This window comes from Strix uralensis, chromosome 2, assembly GCF_047716275.1.
Source record: "Strix uralensis isolate ZFMK-TIS-50842 chromosome 2, bStrUra1, whole genome shotgun sequence".
In the NCBI taxonomy this organism is placed as follows: Eukaryota; Metazoa; Chordata; class Aves; order Strigiformes; family Strigidae; genus Strix; species Strix uralensis.
Window position 1 is genome coordinate 35,707,078 of NC_133973.1, and position 25,126 is coordinate 35,732,203.

The 25,126-nt window shown below is 39.8% G+C and overlaps 1 protein-coding gene across 3 annotated transcripts; it reads right to left on the reverse strand.

Moving 5' to 3' along the window:
• Window positions 1-995: 995 nt before the first annotated feature.
• Window positions 996-25,114, reverse strand: VPS26C (VPS26 endosomal protein sorting factor C). Of its 3 annotated transcripts, XM_074858342.1 has the most exons (9): window positions 24,983-25,009; window positions 23,569-23,615; window positions 17,128-17,271; window positions 15,692-15,841; window positions 12,074-12,154; window positions 9,506-9,580; window positions 4,468-4,618; window positions 3,977-4,129; window positions 996-2,413 (listed from the first exon to the last, which is right to left on the reverse strand). In XM_074858342.1, exons 2-9 carry the CDS (start codon window positions 23,569-23,571, stop codon window positions 2,331-2,333), a joined length of 840 nt encoding a protein of 279 aa, XP_074714443.1. In that variant the 5' UTR covers window positions 23,572-23,615; window positions 24,983-25,009; the 3' UTR covers window positions 996-2,330. The 3 variants fall into 3 exon arrangements, with proteins under 3 accessions (XP_074714443.1, XP_074714442.1, XP_074714444.1); XM_074858341.1 differs by lacking the exon at window positions 23,569-23,615 and having other exon boundaries at window positions 24,983-25,114; XM_074858343.1 differs by lacking the exons at window positions 23,569-23,615; window positions 24,983-25,009 and adding an exon at window positions 18,004-18,404.
• Between the last annotated feature and the right edge of the window lie 12 nt (window positions 25,115-25,126).

Here is a 25,126-nt window from a genome sequence, read left to right on the forward strand (position 1 = left end):
TGCATCTGTATTCTGTGCATGAATGTTCATCAACAGCATGAGGTACAGAATACAAACAGCTGAAAGAATGGTTATCTTACTGCTTTAAAAGGCTGAGCTTGCCCGAGTACCTCCCTCAGTAAAATTTGTCTCAAACAGCCAAAAGACCAGGACTAGAGAGTGTACAGCTTAACTGCTTTGAAAATAGAGTGTGACTATTGTTTGGATAGAAGCAGTATTAAACTGATTATATGAGACTAAGGTAGGTAAGTCTAGGGCTCATTTGTTCCCCTATGTGAGTATATATCCTCCAGATGAAATTCTAAACTCTTTGTGATTAATAATCAGTATATTAATTGTCACTTGGATCAAAAATAAAATTACTACTGCAGCTGATGTGGGTTTTTTGTGTAATATTTTTGCTGAGACTAAGTTGTTGGTGAGTACTCTACTCTCTGCTAAAGAGCTGAGGTGTCTTGCTGCCTGAAGAATGGGGTACTGTGCTGCTCAGCATTCCAGCACTTACATCCTTTCCAGCTCTCGCTATTTTTGTGAGTTGGGGGATACGTACATCTTAGCTTTTCACAAAAGCTGCTCAAGTCCTTGGCACTCAGGCCACTTTTCCAGAGTAGAGGTATCCTTGAGCACATGGACAGTGTGCCTTGAGGTAATAATGGCTGTGGGAACTGGTATTTACATGCTTCTTATCAGCTTGCCCTTTCCCACCTTTCAAAGGAAACCTTAGAGCAGGCAGCTCCCCCCTGGCCTGTGACTGTATGCGGTGAGGGGCAGCTGCTCTGGGTGCTGGCCCTGAGATGGGATGAACCCCAGTCCCTTGGTCCAAGTAAGTGCCACTTTGAGCAGCAGGTGGCACTCATAACATCATGTAGACTCAAATGAGTATCTTTAGTTTTCCAAAAATGATCCTGTACACATTCATGATCTTAGAGAAGTACTCACTTCCAGTACATAGCTTTTTTTTTCCCCCCCCACAAGACTGTTATAAGACATTGAAATAAGAATTTAAGATGTTTATTCCTAAAATACAGATGATACAGAACCAGGGCCTAACTTAGAATTAAATTTTCCTGCTTAGCAATGCTGCTAGATAAAGCTAAAAAATTATTTTGGGCACTTAATTCTGTCTTTTCAGACATATACTTTTATATAGATAGCCTGCCTCTACCTCACATAAGTGTAAGGAAAACTCACAATTAAATTGTGGCTGTTCTGTTAATATCAAAGCCTACAACCTGCTCAGATTGGGAAGGTTATTTCTTGCTGAAAGTTTTCCTGTAGTTCCTTTATGATACATAGTTAGAAACACTTCAGTGTATTTACCTTAACTTGCTCCTTTCCTGGCATTTATGTTTCAACTGACAATATTAGCCCATCTAATTAAAAAGCGTGATGGTCTTCTGTGGAATGGTTATTTGTGTAGTGACAAGTCCCCTCCCTAAAGGCACAAGGTACCACAGCAGAGAAGTTTCTAATGGAGTTTCTCCACCATCAGCAGAGGCAACAATTCAGTGGTGCTGTTTGTCATGTGACACTTTTTTTCCACATCAAAAGTGAGCTGTAGAAGTCTTATAAAAGGGAAGATGGTATAATGCAAATTAAGTATATTTTCAGACTAAAAACTTCTGACTGATCTTCTTTTTCAGTGCTATTTTACACAAATCACAAAGATAAAGTAAGGGCATTGTTTGTCTAATCCTGAGAAGAGCCCAGGGAAAAACCACACGCAGAACACCTTCAGCTCTATGCATTCCTCCAATGCAGACTCATATTCCCAGTTTGACCCAAATACACCTGGTGTTCACATCATTATTCATTTCAGATTCATCTTGCAGTATTGATCCCACCCCACCACCATGCACTGTTGTAGCACCATTTATTATACCTTCAAAGACACTATTCAGTTTTATATTACAAGTCCCATTCCCTCCCCCCAGTATATATACACACCATGTATAACAGGCCAGAGGTCTTTAAAGGACTTCAGAACAAGTATTACAAAATGAAGTAATGAGAGAAACTTGTTACATATTTCTACAACTTGTAGAAATACACAGAATCCTTCCTTCAGGATTTGCCTGAGAAAAATCAGGAAAGACACGGTGGTTCAAGTCAGAAAGATACCTGACAAGGCTGTCTGGATAGATACATCCACATAGGCCATCACATGGCTGGCAAAGTCTTGCCAAGACTTTGCAAGGACTGAAAACACAAGGCAGGGACAAGGAAGTGATGTGTTTTCAGTTAAAATAAGACATGGATAAAATTTCACTTTGTTTCTGAAGAATTTTGTCCTTTTTCAGTAAATCCTTAAGTGATTCTCCTCTGGCTATTTACATCCTGCAGAGCTTCAGTGGGAAGTTCTCTGTGATGAGATGATCATCATGCAGAAGGACAACAATGTTAACTTCAAACTCTGGAAGAAGGGGACAAAAAAAATAGAGTTCCATATAAATCTGAACCAAAGCAGCAGGGAGTTCCTGTACTCAGACACAGCACTTCACAGGGCTCTTCCAAACCATTTCGATTCCCTGGATTTTCCTGTGGCAGGGATGAACATGCTACTCCAGGCAGAACCTCACCACAGGCATCCTAGACCTTGAGCCCTTCCTAGAGAACCTTGGCTTGTTCTCATCTTTGGGATCCTCTGGATGCATTTCCCCATCACCAACACCCTGGGACATACAGTCTTCTGGAAAATGGGCAGAGTTCAGATGCCTAAGATTAAAATGTTTTGGGAAAGATGCCTCACACCAATATGCATTGTTTAGAAGCATGGTAGGTGAAGAGTTTGGGGACAGACTACTCTGCTCCTGGCAGCATGTAACGTAGCCTTAGAATCCTGCATTATGTATGGTTTCATGAAATTAAACTCCAAAATCTACTCTTCACATATTATATTGTGTTCAAGATCAACATCACACCTATAATCAATCCTAAATGGAGTTGGAATACAAAGTCAGGTTAGAGTTAATAAACTAAGGGAACCAGAGATCAAAATAAACTGAAATTAATTGTCCTTTTTTAGAATCTTCATAACTATATTAAGACTGTTCTTAGAAGTAGATACTACACTAACAGTAGCTATTTGTCACTGTAAATTACTATCCAATACCTAGAAATGGCAAAAAGTAGGGAACAGCAGTATTTTGGGGAAAATCACTGTAGACATTGGGTGCAAAAATGCTCTTGGAAGAGATGAGCAGGTAGGCAAAGCTGAAAAACTTGTTGTGCACACAAGATACACAGGAGAAAATTGGAGACAATTCAGTTGGGAAGGATCCTAAAGGCAGAGACTTGTAGCTTCAGTCTGATACAATAAATTAAAAAAAAAAGCCACCAACAGATTCCACCAGGATGAAGGGAAGAAAAACAGGCTAGCAAAGAGAATTTTTGCAGTAATTATTTGAACAAGTGAAGAAAATCCTAAATTTCAGGTGTTTGTTAAGGAAAAGATGGGATTTTGGCAACAATAAGCAGGAAGAAGCAGCTGGTGTAGATCAAGAAAAGCAAAGTCACATACAGCCTAACCTTACTACTTCTCAGTCTGAGCAGCAGCAGAATGGAAACAAAAAGGAGAGGGAATGGAAAGGGGTTCTCGCTGGTGATGAAGGAATGGAGCGTCTTGGCATTTTATTCTTGGACTGTTACTCACACGTAATTTTTTGGCAGAAAAAAAGAGTTACCTGCCGTTACGCTGCTGCTCCTCTCCTGTTACCATATAATTCTGTTAGTCAGAAGTAGCTTAATAGCGGCACAACTGTTTTTAGTTGGAAGTACTTGGGCTGTACTTTCTCAATCTCTATGAAATACAGCAGACTGCAATCCTGTTCAGGAAACCTCTCCAGGGAAACAGATGGATGTCCTTCGTTCTTCTTGCAGTGCTGACTGCAGTTTATCCTCTTACCTGCCAGAAGCTAAACTAGAAACTTCTGTTGGATGAAGGAGGCCAACACAGCATACCACACTACACACTTACCAACTTTGAAGTTTGTTGTTTCCAGGGTAGGGCAGGTGAACAACCTGGGAAACACCATGTATATAGGAATTGGTAGGCCCCTGCAGACATCCCCATCAGCGATCTGAATATTCTGTATCTCTGTGGCATCTCTGGCGTAACCTTCCGCACACCCTGGTGAAAGCGGGAAATTCAGAGGGAGAGGAGGGGAAGTGCAAGAGAAGAGAAGGCAATGGCTAAAATTTAAACCAAAGACACACCGGGGCTGGAGGGGAGGTATGTGTGGGCAACTATTTTGCTCTGACCTGCAAATTTTCACATTAGCACTCCTGAGTTAAGGATCACAGAGGTCATTCAAATTAGTGTTTGGACTGCTCTACCTGAAGTGCAAAACACTTTTTTTGCAAGTCTGTTTAATTGTATGGCTTTTGACAATCTTTCATATTTAAGCTGAAAGAGTGCAAGTGGTAATTACTGCAGTCTGTTCTCATTCCGTTTACAGAGAAACTTACCACAGGTTTCCACACGTACTAACTGCAGCTCAATACTTTTGACTGCAGCCTCTGCATTCTCCACGACCAGCTCCCCTGTTAGTGGCTGTGTAATGATACAGTTTGTAGAACTGAGATGACCTCTGATGAGAAATTTTGGAAGCGAAGCTCTCTGAAAAGATTGGGGAAAAAACACAATCACAACTGTAAGAGCAGACTAAGAAAAAAAATACCTTACAGAAAGATAGTTACCAAAGTATACAGAAAAATCCCAAAAAGTTGCAGAGTTAAGAACTCAGAAGTTCAGAAATGCCTCAAGTAACTTAAATAAACTGTTTAAATATGCATCCTTATGCAGATGCATTAAGATATCTCTTACTACTCTCCCTGCTGACATGCATCCTCCCTACTCATTCCATCCACAGGAACATTTTTCCTAGGATGAACTGGCAAAATTTGGCTATTACAATTAATCCAGAAGTCAGGAATGGCATGTTGAAGGAGGTAGGCTGGGCAGGAGCTAACGGGATGGCCAAGTTAAATCAGGTGGTGGTGCTCTAGAGAACTGCATTCTGGTCCCATGTTGTTATGGATTACAACATAGTCTATCATGTCAGTGATTTTCCCACCTTTTAATATTTCTTGTGGCCACTACTGGGAGGGAAGACAGGCATTTAAAAGTCTTCGTTTAATGCAAGACATAGCATATTGCTTTTGTACCAAGACACCAATTAAGGACAATTAATAAAAGCTTGATTTGAATACAGGATCACACTTTTAAATTTTCTTAGCGCAGCAAGCATGTTTCCTGCTTTTTAAGGAAGGAGCAGTAAGAATAGCTGATCAAGGATGACAGTCTATAAATCAGTTTCCATAAAAGACCAAAGCGGGGGTTTTGCTCCCCCTGCCCTCCCCTTTTTCAGGCCAGCCGGCATCACAGATACTCTCTGCCAGCAGAGAAACTCACACGCCAGAAGCTCCAGTTACATTTCAAGTTCTGGCAAGAGGCATACTGAAACAGTCAAGAGTTCTACCCACATCTTCAGCTCGTATCTTCACCATCCAGCTTTCTTTAAACTCTTTGAGCACCCTGCTCTAACCTTCCCCTTCTTTGCAGCCCTTGTTCTTTGCTCCCTCAATTTTTTGTTATCGACCTCTTTGATGTTAGCCCCTACCTTCCAACCATCTGTTCACACTTGCTTGTGGAGTCAGATTTCCTTGCCCATGTAACCGATTTTCCCTTCTTCCAAACCAACTCTCTTGTTGCAAACTTTTTTCTCCCAATCTGTTTTGCTTCTTAGTCCTGGCTGCCAGTAGCAATGGCAGAAAAGTTCTCCTCAGCTATTGTTTAGACTGTTTCACTGAGATACCCAACACCTCTGCAGAATTTAGCTGTTCTACTCAAAACAAATCTTTGGGGGAAATAAAGAAAGAGGAATTTTCATGTGTTTAGTAAATGTGACCTCACTTGGGTATTTTTTTCCTAACTTAAAAAACAGAAGTTACATCCCTGACAAAACCACCCTATGAAATACCGAGTCCTAATAACATATGAGTAAAATGCTTTTTTATCGTATGATCCCTCGCAGGTTCTTCTCATCACCTCTATTAGTAAACACAGAGTTACTTCCCTGCTTCACAGGAACACCATACAGCTATCCCGTGAAGTACAGGAACCTAAGAGACAGAGATAAAAGGAACTTGTGGAACGAGAACTCGCCATTTTCCTCAATCTTAGTCTACGAGACTTGGGTTTTTTAAAAGTACATTTCCCCTAGAGCCTTACTATTGTCAGTACTCTTCATATTTTAATCCTAGCTAGGTCTTCTCTCATAGGACCTGTCATTTATACTCTATTTCGTAATCCCCCAAAAATGAGAATCAATAACATACAAGCAAATCTATCCTGTTTTTTTTTCATCTAAAGTCTTTGTGCTTTGCGTGGCTACTGCAAACCTCCTGATCAGTTTTCTAGTAGATTACCAGAAATTACAGTTCAGTCACAATCTCCAGACAAGCAGAGAATTGAAATTTTAGTATTTTAACTATACAAAACCAGTGACTTTTTCTACCTGTCCACCGGGTAGTCACTTCAGACCCATACATTTTTCTGAGACAGGGAGAATAGAAAAAGAATAATCCAGAAAAACTCCAAAACACAAGAGGCCATTGCTTGGGCAACCATACACATTCAATACCATTCTTTAGACAGCTCCACAATTAAATACCAAGATCTGCTGTATCAGAGATCTCAGAAGTTTTAGAATCTACTTTTGTGGTTATGTACTTGAAATAGAGAAAGGATCTGCTACTAAACTTAAGAAAGAGCTTTTAATGGACAGGCCTTTCTCATGATGAACATTGAATCTTTGCTAAGCCAGTGAGTAAGAGTATCAAGATACAGAAGAGAAAGAAGAAACAGAAAATAATTTATATGGAATCATAGTTCATAGGAAGAGCAGAGTGCTTAGAGCTCAGTATTTCGTTGTAGTCTCAAAAGTAATTTTACCACCAAGAATAATTATTATATCCTTATGTTTGGAAAAAAAATACACTTTCAGTGTGCAGCAGTCTCCAGAGACATAAGAGGCTGCTGGACACAACCTGCTCATCCTCTGACTCAGCTGATTGGTTTTCTAGAATCACCTCCTCCATGCACACGAATGGTCTATTCCAATATTCAGAAAGTCAAGCAAAGGTAGGAAGAGACCTGCATGGATGAACAAGATGCTACTGATAAAATCATAAAAAGGAAGTATACAAAAGATGGAAATAGGGTCAGGTGACCCAGGAAGAACATAAAAACACTATCTGAGTGTGCAGGAATGGTTTTGGGAAAGCTAAAGCCCACCTGGAATTAAATCAAGAGACAAGAAGGGCAACAAAAAGGGGCATCTACGAGTCTACCAGCTGCAAAAGGAAGACGAAGGTAAATGCCAGCCCACTACTGACTATGGCAGGGGACCTAGTGACAAGAGACATGAGAAAGACAGAGGTACTAAATGTCTACTCTGCCTCAGACTTTACTGATAAGATTTGTCTTCAGGAATCCCAGGCCCCTGCAACCATAGGGAAGGTCTGGCACAAGGAAGAGTTATCCTTGGTAAAGGAGGAGCAAGTTAGAGAACGTTTGAACAGACTGGATGTACAGAAATTCCTGGGACCTGATGGGACACACCCACCAGTGCTGAGGAAGCTGACCCATGTCACCATGAGGCCAGTCTTGATTATCTTTGAAAGACTGTCATGAGCAAAGAAGGTTCCTGAAGAATGGAAGATAGTAAATGTCACTCATCTTCAGTTAGAAAGATCTGAGGAACAATAGGCTTGTCAGCCTTGCTTCAATCCCTGGGAAAGCGATGGAGCAAGTAACCCCAGAAACCATTTCCAAACATATAAAGGAGAAGAAAGTGGGTAGAAGCAGTCAGCATGGATTTAAGAAAACAAAATCATGCTTAACCAACCTTCTGTTATGAAATAACTACCTTGGTGGACAAGCAGAGAGCAATGGATACTGTTTATGTTGGCTTCAGCACTGGTTTTGATACTGTTTCTCCTAAGAACCTCACTGACTAACTGATGGAGTACAGACAAGATGTACACATCAGACATTGAGGTGGACTGAGAACAGCCTGAACTGCTGGACTCAAAGTCTGTGATCAGTAGCACAAAGTCCAGCTGAAGGCCAGTCACAAGTGGTGTACACCAGTGACTGGGGTCAACACTGGAGCCGTTATTACTTTGTATCTTCAGTGATGGCCTGGATGAAGGACAGAGTGCACCCTCAGCAAGTCTGCAGATAATACAAAATTGGAAGGAGCGGATGATGAACCAGATAGTTGCGCTGCCCTTCACAGGGACCTCAACAGGCTGGACAAAAGGGCCTACAGCATCCTGAGCTGCATTAGAAAGCATTCCCAACAAGCTGAAGGAGGGGATTCTCCCCATCTCTTCAGCACTGGCAAGACTAAACTGGGGATAGTGTGCCCAGTTCAGGACTTCCTGGTACAAGAAACACAGACTGATTGGAGCAAGCCCAGCCTTTGCTGGATTTGGCCACAAAGATGGTCATACAAGAAGACATACAAGAAGAGGCTGAGAGCTGGGATTGTTCACCCTGCAAAACAGGAAGCTCAGGGGGATCTTATCATTATGTATAAATACCTGATGGGAAGGAGTAAGAAGATGGAGTCAGACTCCTCTCAGTGGTATCTAGTGAAAGGACAGGAGACTATGGGAACAAATTGAAATAAAGGAAATTACTTTCAATTTTTTTAATTTATTTTTTTAATCCTGTGAGGGTGCTCAAATGCTGTAACATTGCACAAGTTTCCATCCTTTGGGATATTGAAAACTTGACTACACATGGCCATGAGCAATCTGCTCTAGATGATTCTGCTTTGAGCACAGGGGCTGGACTAACCAATCTCCAGAGGTCCCTTCCAACCACAATGATTCTGTGAATATGTAGAGTAAGGTCAACAACAGCATGAAAGAACGAAACAGCTGATTAAGAGGCCTGTTTCAAGGCAATGGAAGACAAATCAGGGATGCAGAAGGGAGGCCTAAAGCAGGAAAGTAGTCTTATTAATAAAAAGAGCACAACTGCAAAATCTGGAAAAACAGAACACAGGATTCAGTGGACAAACGGAAACCAGTGTTCAGAAAGCTAAGTGACCAAGAGAGCTACTACTGTTCATACAGGCTTCCCAAAGCCACATGGGGCTGTAAAATAAGGCATAACCACACATCAAAATACACATTTTTAAAGGATCTTGGCTACACATGGTATAGAATGTTTTCCCTTTCTTCACTGCCATCTGTCACTCAGAAAAATGATAAAAATGTTTAACCATGACTGAAAAAAGCTCCACCTTGCATTAGTCACCACTATCAGAAGAGATCAGGCAGAATCACTTTATTGCTTACAAAAGTAAAAAAGAATAGGGAAAAAAAAGTTTGATTATCTGCAGGGCAGCATTTAATCGGTCCTCTCTTGTTCTCACTCAGAATCACACAAACATTACATTTAAAATAAAAAAAATAAGAAAACCCTTACCTCTTTAACATTTTGCAAAGTTTCTGGAGTAATTGTGAAGTCTACTGGGCTTGGCATCAGTTTCCCTTTCTGTGACTACAAGTAATGAAAGAGTTAAACTGTGAACTATGATTTACCAAACACACACAGAGAATATTAAAAAAACCAAAGTCAAGCAACTGTTGGATGTGTTAGTTTTCAGGACTGTCTTCATACTGAAAGTATGCATCTATCTAATAAAATACCTGAAATTTCCTGCCTTTGTCATTAAATAACATTACGATATTGTCTAAATACAAGTCACAATGCATCACAAATCTGACTTGTAGAAACAGAACTGCATCAATTTTTGGTCACTTTGTGTTTGCCATTGCAATAAACCACAATAAGCTCTCCATTTTTAAGTTTCTGGCATAAGCTCTACCTACACTGAAAAAAACAAAAAGGAAAGCAAAACCAAAACATGTGGTTGACTACTCTGAACCACCTGGAAAAGAGGAAGTACACTACCTAGCTGAAGCATATGGTATGCTATAGAAAAAAAGTTAAATTTCACATTTCTTTATTTACAAATAATTACATGTTGCACATCACTTGCAATGTTTCCTTTCATTATTAATACTCAGTAAATTTGGGCAGAGGAGAGAGGGGGAGACTATAAATGAACTTCCTCCATTGCTTCAAATATGTTTCATAAACTCTCTTTCCCTCCTGTTATCTCTGAGCACTTTGAACTCTTTCCACTGGCCTTTCAATAACAGCTTAGGTCTCCTAAGCCATCCTCATATTACTAGGAGATCCTCAGCTGATGGAATCTAGTGTAGCGTTGATTTAATGGGCTTAGCATTCCAGCTTCTTTAACCGTAAAATAAACAGAACTTGGTCCCGGTTAGCTTTCCACACTGGAGAAGCAATTCTGGGGGCACACTATTAGGGTTCTTCAGTATCTATTTACACTATTTATCACAAAAGCAAGAAGTTAAGTCTTCCTGTGAGTGGCTGAATGGGCCCTGAGCTCTGCTGAGATGGCAGCCTGTACTCTGCATCAGGAAGGCAAGCTTCGCTTACCATTCACTGACCTCTCTCCATCCTTACCTCAGTCAGGTGCACTGTCTTTTCCCTACATATTCAAAGTGGGCAGTGCAACATCAATAATGAGACTCCCAACTGTATGTAACTGGGAGTTGGCAGAGCACCCCACCACCAATGGGCTTAACATGAACTCTTAGTTAGGATCTACCCTCACTACTTAAGAATTCAAAATAGCTTCTGCTGCCCAGCTACAAGATGAAAGATATTAGCAAAAGATTGACTGCATTTTCCCATAAATGCCAAATTCTGGCAAAGAATAAGGTTAAGGGAAACGGTACATTGAGCACTGACAGTGAGAATTATACGTTCAGTAAAACCTCATTAATTCACCCTGACTGAGAGATTCATGATTTACTGACTTGTGATCTAAGAAGTGCTGTAGTGGGAACAAGAAATAAAACCAGGAAACTGCGTAATATTTAATTTGTTCACTGTTTTGACAAGTGTGGCTTACTTGTAGTAATGGACCAATAAAATGTAGCATAATATATTTTAGAAAATAACAAAATCTTACCAACAGGAAACTTCTTTATAGCACCTAGCTAAATCTTTTAAAAAGGCACTGTAGAACTAAAATAACATATTTCCACCATTATTCATAAGTAAGACAAAAGAGTCTAATAATTTATTGTCCTGCTAAAGTTCAAAGGAATGATACGAACAGTATGTTCTAGCAAGTTGTGGGTGGAAAAACAGGTACTTAATTAGGCCTGCACAGTCTGTACTGACATCGGATGCTCTGGACATGTGTACAAGTCAATATAAACTAAACCCCAATCTGATATAGGAACTTCAAATAACAAGCAGCAAAGCATTTCTTGTGACAGCCAAATCTCATCCCAAAATTATATATCTCTACAGGACGAGGGCTGTCTCCATGTTGCTAACCACAGGATGTGGATATTTTTTAACCTAGTTATCTTAGCATATTGCCAACCATGGCAACTATTAAGTGACAAGCTTCTTACTTTCAACTTGATGCAGTCCCAGCTTTGATACTTTGAGTCATAATCATAATTAGTCATCTGAAGAACAGAAATCAGATATTTTTCTTCATCAACTAACTCCCATCTCTAGGACAGGCATTGTGGGTGCCTGGAACTTTTGGCTAAGAAATGCTCAGATAATCTGACATAGTGTTTAAAGAAGAACGCCACACTATTTATCTAACCACACCATTCTTTCAAAACTGAAAGGATGAATAAGAAAATAAACTCAGTGCAGTGTAAACACATCTTATAATCCAAATCCTCTTTGTACTATCTTCTTTAAATTAAGAGAGAGATGTGTTATTCTAATCAAAAGCAACTGACACCCTAGCTATTCTGGATGGTTTTGTTTTGAGGCTAGCTTCCTTTACTTGGACATATCCCATGTGTTGCTATTACAAATGACGGGGTTTTACTTGGTTTTCTAACCTTACTGCCAAACTTCACTTAAAGTGGAAAAAACCAAAAAACCCTCTCACTTTGTATAGTCAATACAAACCACACTTACCAGTGAGTGGACAATGAATTCACAAGTCTTAGTCAGGTCTTTTGCCAGTAGAGAACGTCGCATATCACACCGTAGGGTATACTGGCAAGAATACAAGGGCAAAGAAAAAGAAGAGAGCCTTAGTTAAGATTTCCTCTCTCTCAACTTTTCATCTTTTCATTGCATATGTGCAGAATGTTACTGTTATTAATATTTAAGGCATCGTTTAAAACAGATTAGTAGGCAATGTACATACCAGTGATGGGGAAAGGGGAAGGGGAGAAGAGGCATACAGTGATCGTAGATGCTCCCAAATGAAAGCTGATTTTTCTTTGTGTTTACAGTCCCATAGTCATTTGCAAATGCTTTCTGTATCTTTTGTGTTATATAGCAACCTATGAGATTGAGGTACTAATTCACTGACAGCAAGTGGTATTCTTGTACAACTTCAGCACCCAAGTTACATTTAGTTAAGAGTGATTATGGTATTGCTTTTCACTGTATTTTGGATAAGTGATTATCAGTAAGATGTATTCACAGCCCCTCTAATTTTAAATTTCTTGTAAGATTGAATTTAGCAGTGGTAATGGTTATATGCATATTTAATGGGGAACTGTCTTTAACCATATAGCTGGACTTCAAAGCAGCAGCATGCAGTCAGGTCAGGCAACAAGGTTAATTTTGCCGTTCACTGTTCAAAAACTTGCTGCCAATTTGCACCCCTTTCTCCCTTAAAAACCAAGCCACAAATCAGTGACTGAAAAACAGTATGACCTTGGTTATCACAGTAATCATATACTTCAGCATCTGTAACATAGCCTTTCAATGTCCTTACAAGATAGGGAATCTGTTGAGGTAGGTTTTTTTTGTTGTTTTGCTTGTTCTGTTTTTAAATCCTTCTTTACAGATGAGGAATTGGCAAACACAAGTACACTCAGACTAGGCACTCAGCTTCGTAACTTCTAGTTCATGGTGTCTCTCTGCACATAACCTGAATATGCGTGCAGGAACGAGACCAGGGAGCATATCTCTTTCCCCATCACAGACTATGGTTTCCACTGCAGTTAATCACTGTTGAGCAAACCTTCTATCACTGCCCTACACTTCACTCAGACCAGGGAACACAGTGCAATGAGGCAGCAGGACCACGCAGGCTGTGCAGTTTGGCCCAGAGCCTCCCCATCAGTGGCTAATTAGAAGGTCTCTGCATAAGAACAGACACTTGAATCGCGATACTGAACCCCCAGCTAACATACTAATACTTAGATTAAGAAAGAGAGGCTTGCTTTTAAACTGCACAGGCCTTGGACAGAGGTTTAGGAAGTGTTTCTTAAACAGCACCTGCAGCAAAACATTTTCCTCTTCAGGAGGGCAGGACTCTTAAAGGCTGAAATCTAATGATTAACCTTTTAATTACATTTTATCCCCAGCCTGTAAAGAGAAGCTATGTAGATGAGAGAGGGAATGACAAAACAAAACAAATATTCACCATTAAAGTATACCTTAAAACAACTGATATTGATCACAGGCAAGTTATCTGGATTATGGAAAGCAACTCAACCAGTTTTGCACCATTTTTGACATACCTACCACAAACAACAGATGTTACATTAGGAAGAAAGCCAAAACTGAAAAAAACATATTGGAAGTATTTAAAAAAACAATGGAATGTAGACAAAAAAACAACAAAATTTTTCTTTTAGTTACTTCTGATAGGCTAGTAGGTTGAGTTCTATTTGTGGTTTTTTGGTTGGTTTGTTAGGGTTTTTTTAAATCCCAGACTGCAATATGAGACTTCCAGTTCAGCTAAACAGCCAACAGTTTTGTACTTTGTCATCAAATCCAACACTCTCATAAGTGGGGGGTGGGGGGGGCAGGGAGAAGTTTTACAACCCAGTGAGTCTTCACCAGCACTGGTCTGAAAATTTTTCCATTTAGTGGCTCCTTGAACAAAAAAAAAGCCCAAACCAAAAAAACACTCTTCAGTAGGAAAAAGCATTGTCTAACACAATATTTACATCCAAGAGACGGCTGAAGAAAGACTTTCCCTCACAAAAATCCCCCACCAAACCAAAAAAAACCCAACCAAACAAACCCACCTATGGTAAGATAGTTTTTAACCAAAAAAGGTAAAGTTTCAAAACTGTGTTTCCACAAGATTCTGTTACAAGCAGATAGTACATACAGATTTGGACAGGAAGTGTTATTACGCATCTCCACAGAAAAGCAAACAATTCATGTTTCTGAAGATGCTACAAGCTCTCAACACTTTGGTTTGAGTCTTCATTACGAAATTACACAGCCACATTTGTTTTGAACAAAATGACACTGTGGTGCAGTCTTTTTTCGTGAAGGGAATGGTTGTACTTGTCTACAACATAAGGAAGGATCAGGTATATGTTACAGTAGTTCTGACAAGGTATTTCAGGCAAGACATCTTGTTACTGTTCTGTTTATGCCATAATTCTTTAAAGACTTACTCCATATGGAAGGCCTGAAACAATAAACGATGGAAAGATTTCCTCTAGTTAGAGGACGCTTCTCACAAATGAATGCAGGAAAACAGACTCTGAACACTAGGTAGCTTTGTTCCTGTAGGATTTATCCCTGTGTCTTAAAATGGATCTGGTAAATCAGTACACTTCATTTTTAATATTTAAGTATTATTAGCAGTAATTGTCTGCTATGCTTAGACTGGTGAACCCAGATTGTGCAATGCAGACATTTTTATAATCTAATATGCAATAAATCTTCCTGCTGAAAACCTATAGATATTCCTGCAGTTTCTACATAAAGTTGCAGCAAAAGTAGTATGACAACATGGGCTTTACCCTGCCGCCATTAAAAGCGATGACAAAACTGCTGACTGCTTAACTACATGCATTCACATTAACCAAGTTTGGTACTCAGTTAACAGCACACACACACTGGCATTTGGATATGTACTACTATACAGATTATCTACGAAACAGTAAATGCAACTTCTCTCACAATAAGATCAGAACTAGATGAAATCATCACCATGTAAGAGAACTGTACAAGATTTAACAAGCACGGCAAATACATTTTATCCTTTCTCAACCCGAAGTCCCTCTTGCCAGTATGCTTTTAATTCTCTCTTGTACATCCCATGTTACGTCTGATCAGTTTCATTACCATCAACTATTTCCAATGAAAACCTTAAACTTGCTGGTAAATAAAAGGGAACAGACATCACAACAATTTTTCAAAAGCAACAATATATTGATGGGATTCTGAGATCCTGGGACGGTTCCTCTGCCACATTTAAGAAGTGTTACCAGCTGTGGAAAGTATTTACTCCTAGAAACTGGAACTGAAAAAGGCAACTAGAAACTACCTACAAACTAGTACTTAAAAGGTTAACATGTATCATGATTTTAAATCTTAAATTTCATCTAGAAAATACAGTACACACCAGAAGAATGCTACATTAAAAAGGAGAAGCTTAAAAGCTACTTACTTCAAAGGATTTCTAACTTTCTGCTCATTCTTCAAATTGAGAAAAGAAAACTTTATCACAAAACTTTCTGCTCTGCTTCCATGGAATACAAGATGCTTTAGAATGCATTCTGCAGATAACAAAAGTTCAGATTTTCTTTACACATATGAGTGCCTTACCTGAATATTAACAAAGACACCATGGTATGTCTCATACAGAACTTTGTTGCCCTTCATATGCAATGGAAATTCAAACGGAATTTCTGTCTTGCCACTGGGAAGTTTCCCTGGTTTTACCATTTCAATAGTGCTGTTAATAATTTGAATAGGCTGCAAAGACAAATATGGAGAGGTTTAGGTTGAAGCAGAGTGACAGACCTGTCATTTCAAGAACCAACAACATTCACAAAACTCTAACAGACTTCCTGAATTTCCAGAAACTCAGGTATTTCTTCACAACACACAGCTCTCCTGTCTTACAATGACAAGAAACATCAAGAATGCTTTCCTTAAGAAAGGATGATCTATTTTATGGTTGTATCACACTAATGACCAAACACATTTAGAGCGCTAAACAGCAGAGTCTCTTTGGAAAGCAGAGTTCCATTCTCTAAATTATGATGCTTGATAGTAGCAGCAGGAATCAACCAGTATGTGTGCCAGTTGAGCAGTTAGCCATTGCCTCCTACCTTCTTCCCAGCCCTTTCCTACCCTAAAAATCTGTATTTTGGGCTAGTCTCACTGGAACAATGGTTAACCACGACTGGACTGGCGAAGCCTGCTTGAAGATTACACTTCTTTTCTCTCTGGAGTTTTACTATTATTTTCCACCTACTAGACAGCAATGAGAAAATCTATTGCTTCTACTGGTTTTTTTTGGTTTTCAGTCATTCATGGGCAGATTTTTCATACTGTAAACAAATTAACTATGATATAAATGAAGACCTTAAAGGCCCTGCACGGAGGCTACCCTAACTTAAGCAAACTGCTTTGCAAATGTAGCTATACCGCCTCTAGACAGAGCCAGCCTTTCTTCAATCAGTGCAGCCATGTTTGTGTGGAGTCTGAGATAACTTGCCCTGCTAGATTCCAAACCCCACACTTCCAAACCTGGAGAGCAGCACAGAGGCCTTCCAGGAGCTCCGCAGTCAAACAGACTGTGTGCAGCCTCACACTCCACAGAAGAATCTGTGCAGGTCCTGTATCATGCCTAGTAAAGCACAATCTCAATGGCCTCCACAGAAACTACTGTGATAGTGACTGATCTGGCACAAAAGTCCAATCAAACCCAATCACTTTAAAGTAAAAAAAAAAATTAAAAAAAAAAAAATCACACAATTTATTAATTTTTCTTTAAATCATGGTTCTTCAATGCATCATTCAGTAACCATACTATTTATGTTACTGTATTTCAGCCCTAAAAAAACCCTCTCCAATCACTGCAAGTTCCTTCCCCAAAATGTCAGCATATACTGCTAGGTAATGTTGAGCATTTCTTTGCTTTCTATCATTTACATACCATGAAGTGCTATAACTACCCGAGAGCCATTAAGGAAAGATTTGAGAAAAAGAGACAAAGGTTTTGTGCTAAAAATATTAACCTGCACAGGTCTTACCTTGACAGAGTTATAGAAAGCTTCGAACACACCCACACTTTTGGCACTAAGCTGCAGATTTACTGATCCTTCCATTGTTAACGAGATACCTTGGTGCTGGACTGTGTCCTTACTTGTTATGACCACGACTCCAGAAAGAACTTCCTAACAGGAGAAAAGACAACACAAAAATATTTGTTTAAATAAATTTCTTCTACAGCAGACAGCATGCCATCTGATTTTCAAACTCAAGAAAACTCTTCCCAGAGAACAGTCTAACCTTGTCAGAAAAGACAAATACTGATAACAAAAGCAACGTCAGGAAGAGACCTTTGTACTTCTAGTTTGTTTTCTTTAAAAATATTCTCCTCCTTCTTGCAGAAGTACTAATCTGAGCTTCAATTTCTTTCCAAAGTTTCAAGATCTTCCTCTCCAGGAAGATGAAAACTATCCTCATAAACAACTATCAGGTCAGTTGGTAATAGACAAGTTCCATTTTACATGTTAGAATGAAATCCCAGGAGGAATTTTTATATGAACAGTGGGACAATCAGCCGTGGATGAAAGAGAAAGTATAGCTGTAAAAGTGATGGCCAAGCTGAGGATAAGACTCACCTCAAGAGTGGAGCGGAATAGATTTAAAGTAAATAAATAAATTAGTTGTTCTACTACATAAGCAACCTCCATGCTACATGGGAAATAGTTTAAAAGTGTATCTGAATTGAAGGCACAAGTTCTATGACTCAAGAAAGGCATCACTTATCCCATTAAGAATGTTTTGTCTACAAAATTGTATTTGCACATGAACACTGCATCTTGGAAGTATCAACTTACAAGTTCTAACACTGAAAAAAAAGATTAACTGCAGGAGAGCAACACACAGTTCATTTTACATACCCCATAATATATTGCCTTCCCCTCTCCTACAACAGATAATCCACTTCAGTCCTGAGTTCCACATCAAACATTCATACACATCTGGAAAGAGCAGCAAGTGCTTTGAGAACCTGAAGAAAGTTTCTTGGGGCTAATCTTCTCTTCTGCTCGCTGGTAATGCTCTCTGCACCTTCACCGGGCTTACAAACTAGACACCAAGCTACAGATCACTCCAACCAAAGGATAATTCAGACTGCCAACTCTACACTCGACCAGTTAAAACCAGTCTAGTTAGGTACATCTCTGACAGACACTATTTGAATTTTGCCAGCCTTTTGTCTTTACTAGTGGTACAGGATGACAATATAGAAAATGGGTCAGGCGGTTTAAAGCAGAACAGGAGTAGAACATCAAGCATCACAATGAAGGCTGACACACTGAAAGTCTGAAAAGAGGACCTGCAGCAATTGGGAAATGCCAGGAACAGGAGACACAAGCACAAAAGGACAGTGAAGAAAAGCTGACCTAAATACTGTACTGCTTTGCTAACACGCTTTAATTAGTACAAGCAATTAGGTTATTGCTTTGAAAAATGAGTACAGCTGAACTATAAGAAGCAAGGACAACCCTGAACACATGAACTCCTTTAATAAATGAGAACAGTCTCCCACCACACAGCAACAACCTATTGCAGAGCTATTGCCTACATACTTTCACACGATAAGGGTGTACGTATTTGGGGCAGAAAGGAGAATGACTTGAAGTTAAATATGAATTTTTCTTATAACATTCAATGTCTCTTAATAAATGAAAAAACACCTCAAAACCACTTTCTAACAAAAACTTCTACAGGTCAGTAGTGTGGGGGAGAGGGAAGTATCATGAAAAAGATGTTCTAATATTTACTTAACCTGTTTATATGCAATCAAATTATACTTCTATTTGATGCGTAGAGGGAAGTCAGCTATGTTTTTTCTGGAGAAGAGCTACCTAGTCCTTTTTTGTGTAAAACCAGGGTCCCTTCTAAATACAAAGCTGTCAGTATACTTACCCTTCTAAAAAGCACAAACCAAAGAACATAAGCTTACCAACATGTTCCAATACTTACAGTCAGCACACAATTTATGAGAAAACTTTACTTTTGCAAAACATTTACAAATATGTACGATTTGTAAAAGTTACCTGGCATCATTTAATACTAAATTAGTCCCTATCAGAAGGGGTTCATTTACCTTTAACACCACAAAACTAAAGGTGCAGAGAAAGTCACCACTAGAATTACTCCCCGTGTACTACAATGTGGTAACTTACAATCAGTTGCTCCTATTCACTTTTTACCTTCTCCCTTACTAGGAACTCCTCATGGCTTCACCATGTGATGACAAAACTGCAAGATGCAACTAAGCTAACACAGTTCTACACAGAATTACTCATCTAAACAGAGTATCCATTCACAGGAAGGCCAGGGTATTTACCATGTGAAGCAGACAGAGAAGTGAGGTACATATGCTAAACTACAAACAGAACAGGTCTTGTGAGAAGACTGTCCCAGGTTAATGATCCCAAACAGGCTTCTTAACTTTCTATTGTCAGTTCCTTACCATTCAGATGTGCATGTGAAACTGTCAGGAAGACTGACACTTCCAAAGTTTCAGTCACTTCCAAGGTCACAACTAAGATAAATACCTGCTTCATCTGATCCAGCAGCACAATTCCCTGTTTCTCTAGTTGTGGAACAGTTACCCGTGTCTGGCTGAGGACAATTTGGAACGATCTTCCATCAGTAACATGAAATGGTGCATAACCCACAGCACAGAACCTCAAGAGTCCCAAGTCACATCTAGACTTCTGACTGAACTAGACAGCTATTCAGTACCTATAATCTTTATGTAAGGACTGGAAGGATCAAAGTACGCACTACACTGTCCCATAAATTGTTGGGGAAATTACTTTTAGAATATATACTAATTCCAAACTGACTGTTTACACTGTCAGGTCTGTTTGCTACATTAAGGAACTACAAAAATAACTTTAGCTAGATATTATGTATTTTCAGATTGTATCTAATCACTTGACAACATCCCTGATAAGAAAAATCAGCCTAATTTTTTTTTTCAAGGCAAGGTACCTTTGAAAAAATAACAAACCAACCACAAGGCAGGTTTTCAAGACCACCTGAAATCTGTCATCACATTTTCTGAGGTGCTGACAACAGCACAGGACATCATATCTAATGCCATCAGAAATACCTAAAATTTCTCTAGTTCCATTTCATATCCACTATACATCTATAGATTAAGCTTTTCATTATTTTGATAGAATGGAAGTCCACGGTCAGTTGGTTACCAACAAGACGCCTTAGGTTCCTTTTAGATTCCATTTTCCACATCACAGGTGTTCACTTTTAGGACAAAGGGCAAACATTCTGCAATTTAAAAATTCACATTAAATTCACACAAGTCACATTTACTAAATATTCCTGATTATTGTCTTCCACATCTATTTCTCTACAAGCCACCTGTAAGTCTTAACTAGGTATTCTTCTGATTATTTAGAAAGAAACTGACCACATTCAACAGAAAAAGTCTGCTAGACCCAACTAACTAGTCATTAGATACTTTAAAACCTCAATGCTCCAATTTACTAATTAGTTTGCTTTTTTAGAAAAAGTAAAAGGCTTCCTTATAGGCAAATTCTGACTTAAGTATATTTTGGACTCACTTGTCATTAAAAGTCTTGGCTGACATTAACTATGGCACCTTTCTTTGTACAATGCATTCTTCAGGCCTTTCAGCCTAGAATTCTTTTAATTATCAATCTCAGACTGCCACAGTTACTCCAGTCATCTTGTTTAGATTTTCTAAATAAAACGCATCATTAGCTGTGCCTGTCCTCCTTCTAGCATTCCAGAGCTTATTAAATGAGCCTCAATGGCTCAAGAATTCCATCCAATTAAAAAAAAAAAGTCTCTTGAACACACATCTTCTGCTCCTAGGAACTCCAAGAGAGTCTTACTGCAATAAGCCTTGTTTTGCTGTTATAGAACATGCTATTAGGATCCACTTTACTGTCATCTTGTTCTTAAATCCCTTTTTTTCTTTTTAAACAATGGTATTACTCTTTTGGTCCAAGATGTGGCAAACTTGTTTTTTACTCACAATTTAAAGTAATCTGTTTAAGCCAGCTTTTCTCAAATTGAAGTCTGGACTAAATAAAGGTCTTTGTTTTCTTAGTTCCTCCAGTTTCTGATGATTATAACTAATGAACACAGAAATTGCTTACTGTTTATCACAGCACATTATTTTAACCAACTTCCTTTTTAAAAGCAAGAACACAATCTCAGGCTTGCATGATGCTTGACTATTTTACAAATTTTGTGTCTAATTTTTCCCAATTAAAAAAGAACAGTGAATGCAGAAGCAAAGAGCAACTAAAAAGAACAAAATAGATGCCTACTCAACTACCTGGAACTAAAGAAATTTTTCAGAAGTGAAGTGACTTCCACTTGGCGTAGGAGATTGCTTTGCAACAATGAAAAGTGCTTGAATTCGGATGGATTTAGCATAACCAAGGTCACCGTTGCAGTATGAGTAGTTGTCTGACCCAACCCAAGACAACAGGGAACAGTATTTGAAGGTTCTATGATATGATATTTCAGCACCAAAGAGAAATTTTAAACATCTTGGCCTGACGGGGAAAGCCTATAATGAAACATATGCATCACTCTGACCTTACAAAAAGCAAAAAAGTTGTTATTCAGCCTTAATTTTCCCAGTCAGCTATTTGGTTTAGACACACCCTTTATCTTCTCCACTCACCAGCCTTCTCATATGTACTTTCAACCATATTTTCCCCTAACAAGACACAAATTCAGTCCTGCAATAAAATTAGATTTGTTAACTTGCAGAGTTCTTCCCTAGAAGTTTTTAATATAGACTCCGGCACCTTCAGGGCCTTATTCAGCATGGAATTTACCATTTAGAGATCCTCAGAACAGTTACTTGTTAAATGTGAGTCCCTCCTATATCTGTTTCCCTTCACCCCTTCCCTCTTGGAGGGAATAAAGATGTATAGCAAATACACTCAACCGTTGTAAAGATGCTGGTTGATGTACACACAACAGATCGAGAGATGCCAATTGCTGAAAATCCCCAAATATTTCACCCGGATTATGCACTATGAAGGCGTGCAAAACCAGAGCTGCAATGGAAGAATCAGCAGCCATTGCCATTACCAGTTCTTTGGTCTATTATCACCTAAAATCACAGGCTGAAATCCTTTAGACTGTTCTTCATCCACTCCACTTCGGTCCATTCACCCAGTTTCCAGCTCTATTGGAGCTGCTCCACTATGTCTAATCTCTCTTCTGTAGGGCATCCAGCACAAGACCATTCTGACACTGGCTGTTAAATATTCTGTTCTACCTGAGAAGATGTTCATAAGAAAACCAAAAAAGGATGTTCATGATTCGACAGACCGATTTTTAATTATCATGTACTTTTTTTTTTTTTTGAGTGTGATGCCAACCAAATACTATCCATTTCCCTGATCTGGCTTACTGTATAGCTAATAATGTCAGCACAAGAAAGGCAGAAGAAATTAAATGGCTAGGGAGACAACTGGCATTGTGGAGTTATGCTGGATTAATCAGAGTCTTGGGGAAATTATGACTTAGAAAGCTCGGTAATGTTTTAGCAAATTTTGGTGCTATTATAATGAAATAGGCATAACATAAAGACTATTATGCCAGTACATAATTTAGACATCACCTTCTTCCATATCCAAATGCAGCTTTATATAAATTCAGAACACACAAGATCAAGTCTAGCCACTGTATCCCTATTGCCTTCAAATGAATAGCTAAACATATACATTGGGATAAACTATTGTCTTTACTAAAGAAATCCCTTAATTTTCAAGTAGCATTGATGCAAGCATATTTTGGGATGAAAGTTGTCATAGACCAAAGGTATTATCAGCATAGTTATCGCCACTGAAGTATACAATAATCAGTAAATTTCTAAAAAAGAAAATCAAACCCCAAACAACAAAAAACAAACCTGCATACATTCCACACCCAACTGAAGAGAGATTTGTAATTCACAGAATCGTCTAGGTTGGAAAAGACCTTGAAGATCATCCAGTCCAACCATTAACCTAGCACTGACAGTTCCCAACTACACCATATCCCTCAGCGCTATGTCAATCCGACTCTTGAACACCTCCAGGGATGGGGACTCCACCACCTCCCTGGGCAGCCCATTCCATCGCCTGACTACCCGTTCTGTAAAGAAATACTTCCTAACACCCAGTCTGAACCTTCCCTGGCGCAACTTGAGGCCATTACCTCTCGTCCTATCGCTTATTACTTGGTTAAAGAGACTCATCCCCAGGTCTCTGCAACCTCCTTTCTGTCCCTATGAAATTTCTATTAAAAATTCACAGTCTGCTTCTAGCGTACAGCTCATCATTGTGCTTTCACATCACTCAAACTTCCAAATTCCAGGCCTAGTTAATGAACTAAAATTATAAACCTTTTCACATGGAGTTAAAGTGGAAGCAAACAATACTGACAGATTTACTAACCATAAATATCTTAATTTCATCTTGAAGAGAGAAGAAATACTCCTTTCCTGTATTTAAAAAAAAAAAAGTTTAAAGTGATATAAAGCAAGCCAAGTGAAGAAACTGAAAACGGGCACTGCATTATGATACTGAAATAACTAAGATCCTTCTAATAACATGCAAACAATGTGAAAGTGAGATACAGGAAGCAGTCTTCACTGCTATGACACCATACCTAGAAGGATGTGTTGGTTACAAACTGATAATTTAGCTTTATAAAAGTCATTCTCTAGCTGATTTGACAATTGTAGATTGGATGCTGCATAACCTTCCATTCAAATCAGTTTAAAGACGTTTTCCAGCATTAAAAATATTAAATAAATTGAAACATGCTTTATACACTGTAACAGCCAAACTACTAACGTTATAGGAAAGCTGTGTGTGAAAAGGATTTTTATAATACAAGTGTGCAGTGGGATAGCAAAAAAAAAAAAAAAAAAAACCAAACCCCAAACTGCAATACAATATTTCTAGAAAAACATTGATAAAAATCAATGTTGAAAACATAAGCCGGGCTTTTTTTTCTAACTGTGCTTGGTCTTCAACCATAAAAAAAGGCACAGCATTTTTTCAGGTAGCTGCAAAAGCTGAAGTATGCACAATCACTTTATCATTATCAACAATTACATCAGTGAAAAAAGTTAAGAAGTCAGACTCCTGACCAGGCTAAAAAAAATAAATATATCTGCTCTTGCCTAAGTACTTTAGGAGGAGATTTCCTATCAGGTACAAACAACATCTTAAGACACTTTCGGGTTTCTTGCAGAGCCCAGAAATGGAACAAGACCGTGTAGCAGCAGCTGGCCGCCCCTGCACACTGTATCCAAGCACCAGTCCTGCTGGAATACACAAGTACAAGCAACTGAAGCGACACTGCCCTGTGGGTGAACTCAAGTTGTCATGTCTCAGGGGGCCTCGCTCCTTCCTTCCCTCGTGAAGCGCCGCCGCCCGCCCAAGCCCGGTTCGCGGTGCCCCGCGGTACCACCAGGCTGGCGAGCCGACAGAACGGCACAAGGACCGGGCTTGAACCCCAAGGCCGTGCCGGACCCGCGCACCGCTGGGCTACCGGAGGCCAGCGGGGACCCGTGGCGTCCTCGGCAGGGACCAGAGGGGGAGCCACGGGGAGGGCCGAGGTAGTGGCGAGGGAAAAGCTCCGAGCGCAGGCAGCGGCGAAGCCTCCCCCAGCCCGACAGCACCAACAGCCCGCGAGCCCTGCCGCAGCCCCATCGCCGCCTCAGGGAGCGGCGCAGAGCCAGGAGACGGGACACGGCACCGGGAGGGCGGGCCGGCCCCGCGGCGGCCTCAAGCCGAGCCGGGGACCCGCGGCAAGGGCGGGGCGGCGGGCTCCGGGCGGGGCTGTGGCGGCGGCACTCACCCCACAGCGGTACACCTTGTTGGCCCGCTTGATCTTGATGTCCAGCGCGGTGCCCATGGCGTCGCGGTCACGTGACCCCGGCCGGCAGGGCGGGAGCCCCTCCCTAGCCACCCGCTTCCGGCGAGGGGGGGGTGTGTGTGTGTG

Bases quoted from the DNA above. Each gene is read 5' to 3' on its own strand.
- VPS26C (XM_074858341.1), bottom strand. From the start codon at position 25,039: ATGGGCACCGCGCTGGACATCAAGATCAAGCGGGCCAACAAGGTGTAC. The intron at 17,272-24,982 runs GTGAGTGCCGCC...TTCTCCTGTTAG, and splicing joins ACAAGGTGTACCGCTGTGGG to GAAGTTCTTTCTGGAGTCGT. The intron at 15,842-17,127 runs GTAAGACCTGTG...TTGTCTTTGCAG, and splicing joins CTTTCTATAACTCTGTCAAG to CCTATTCAAATTATTAACAG.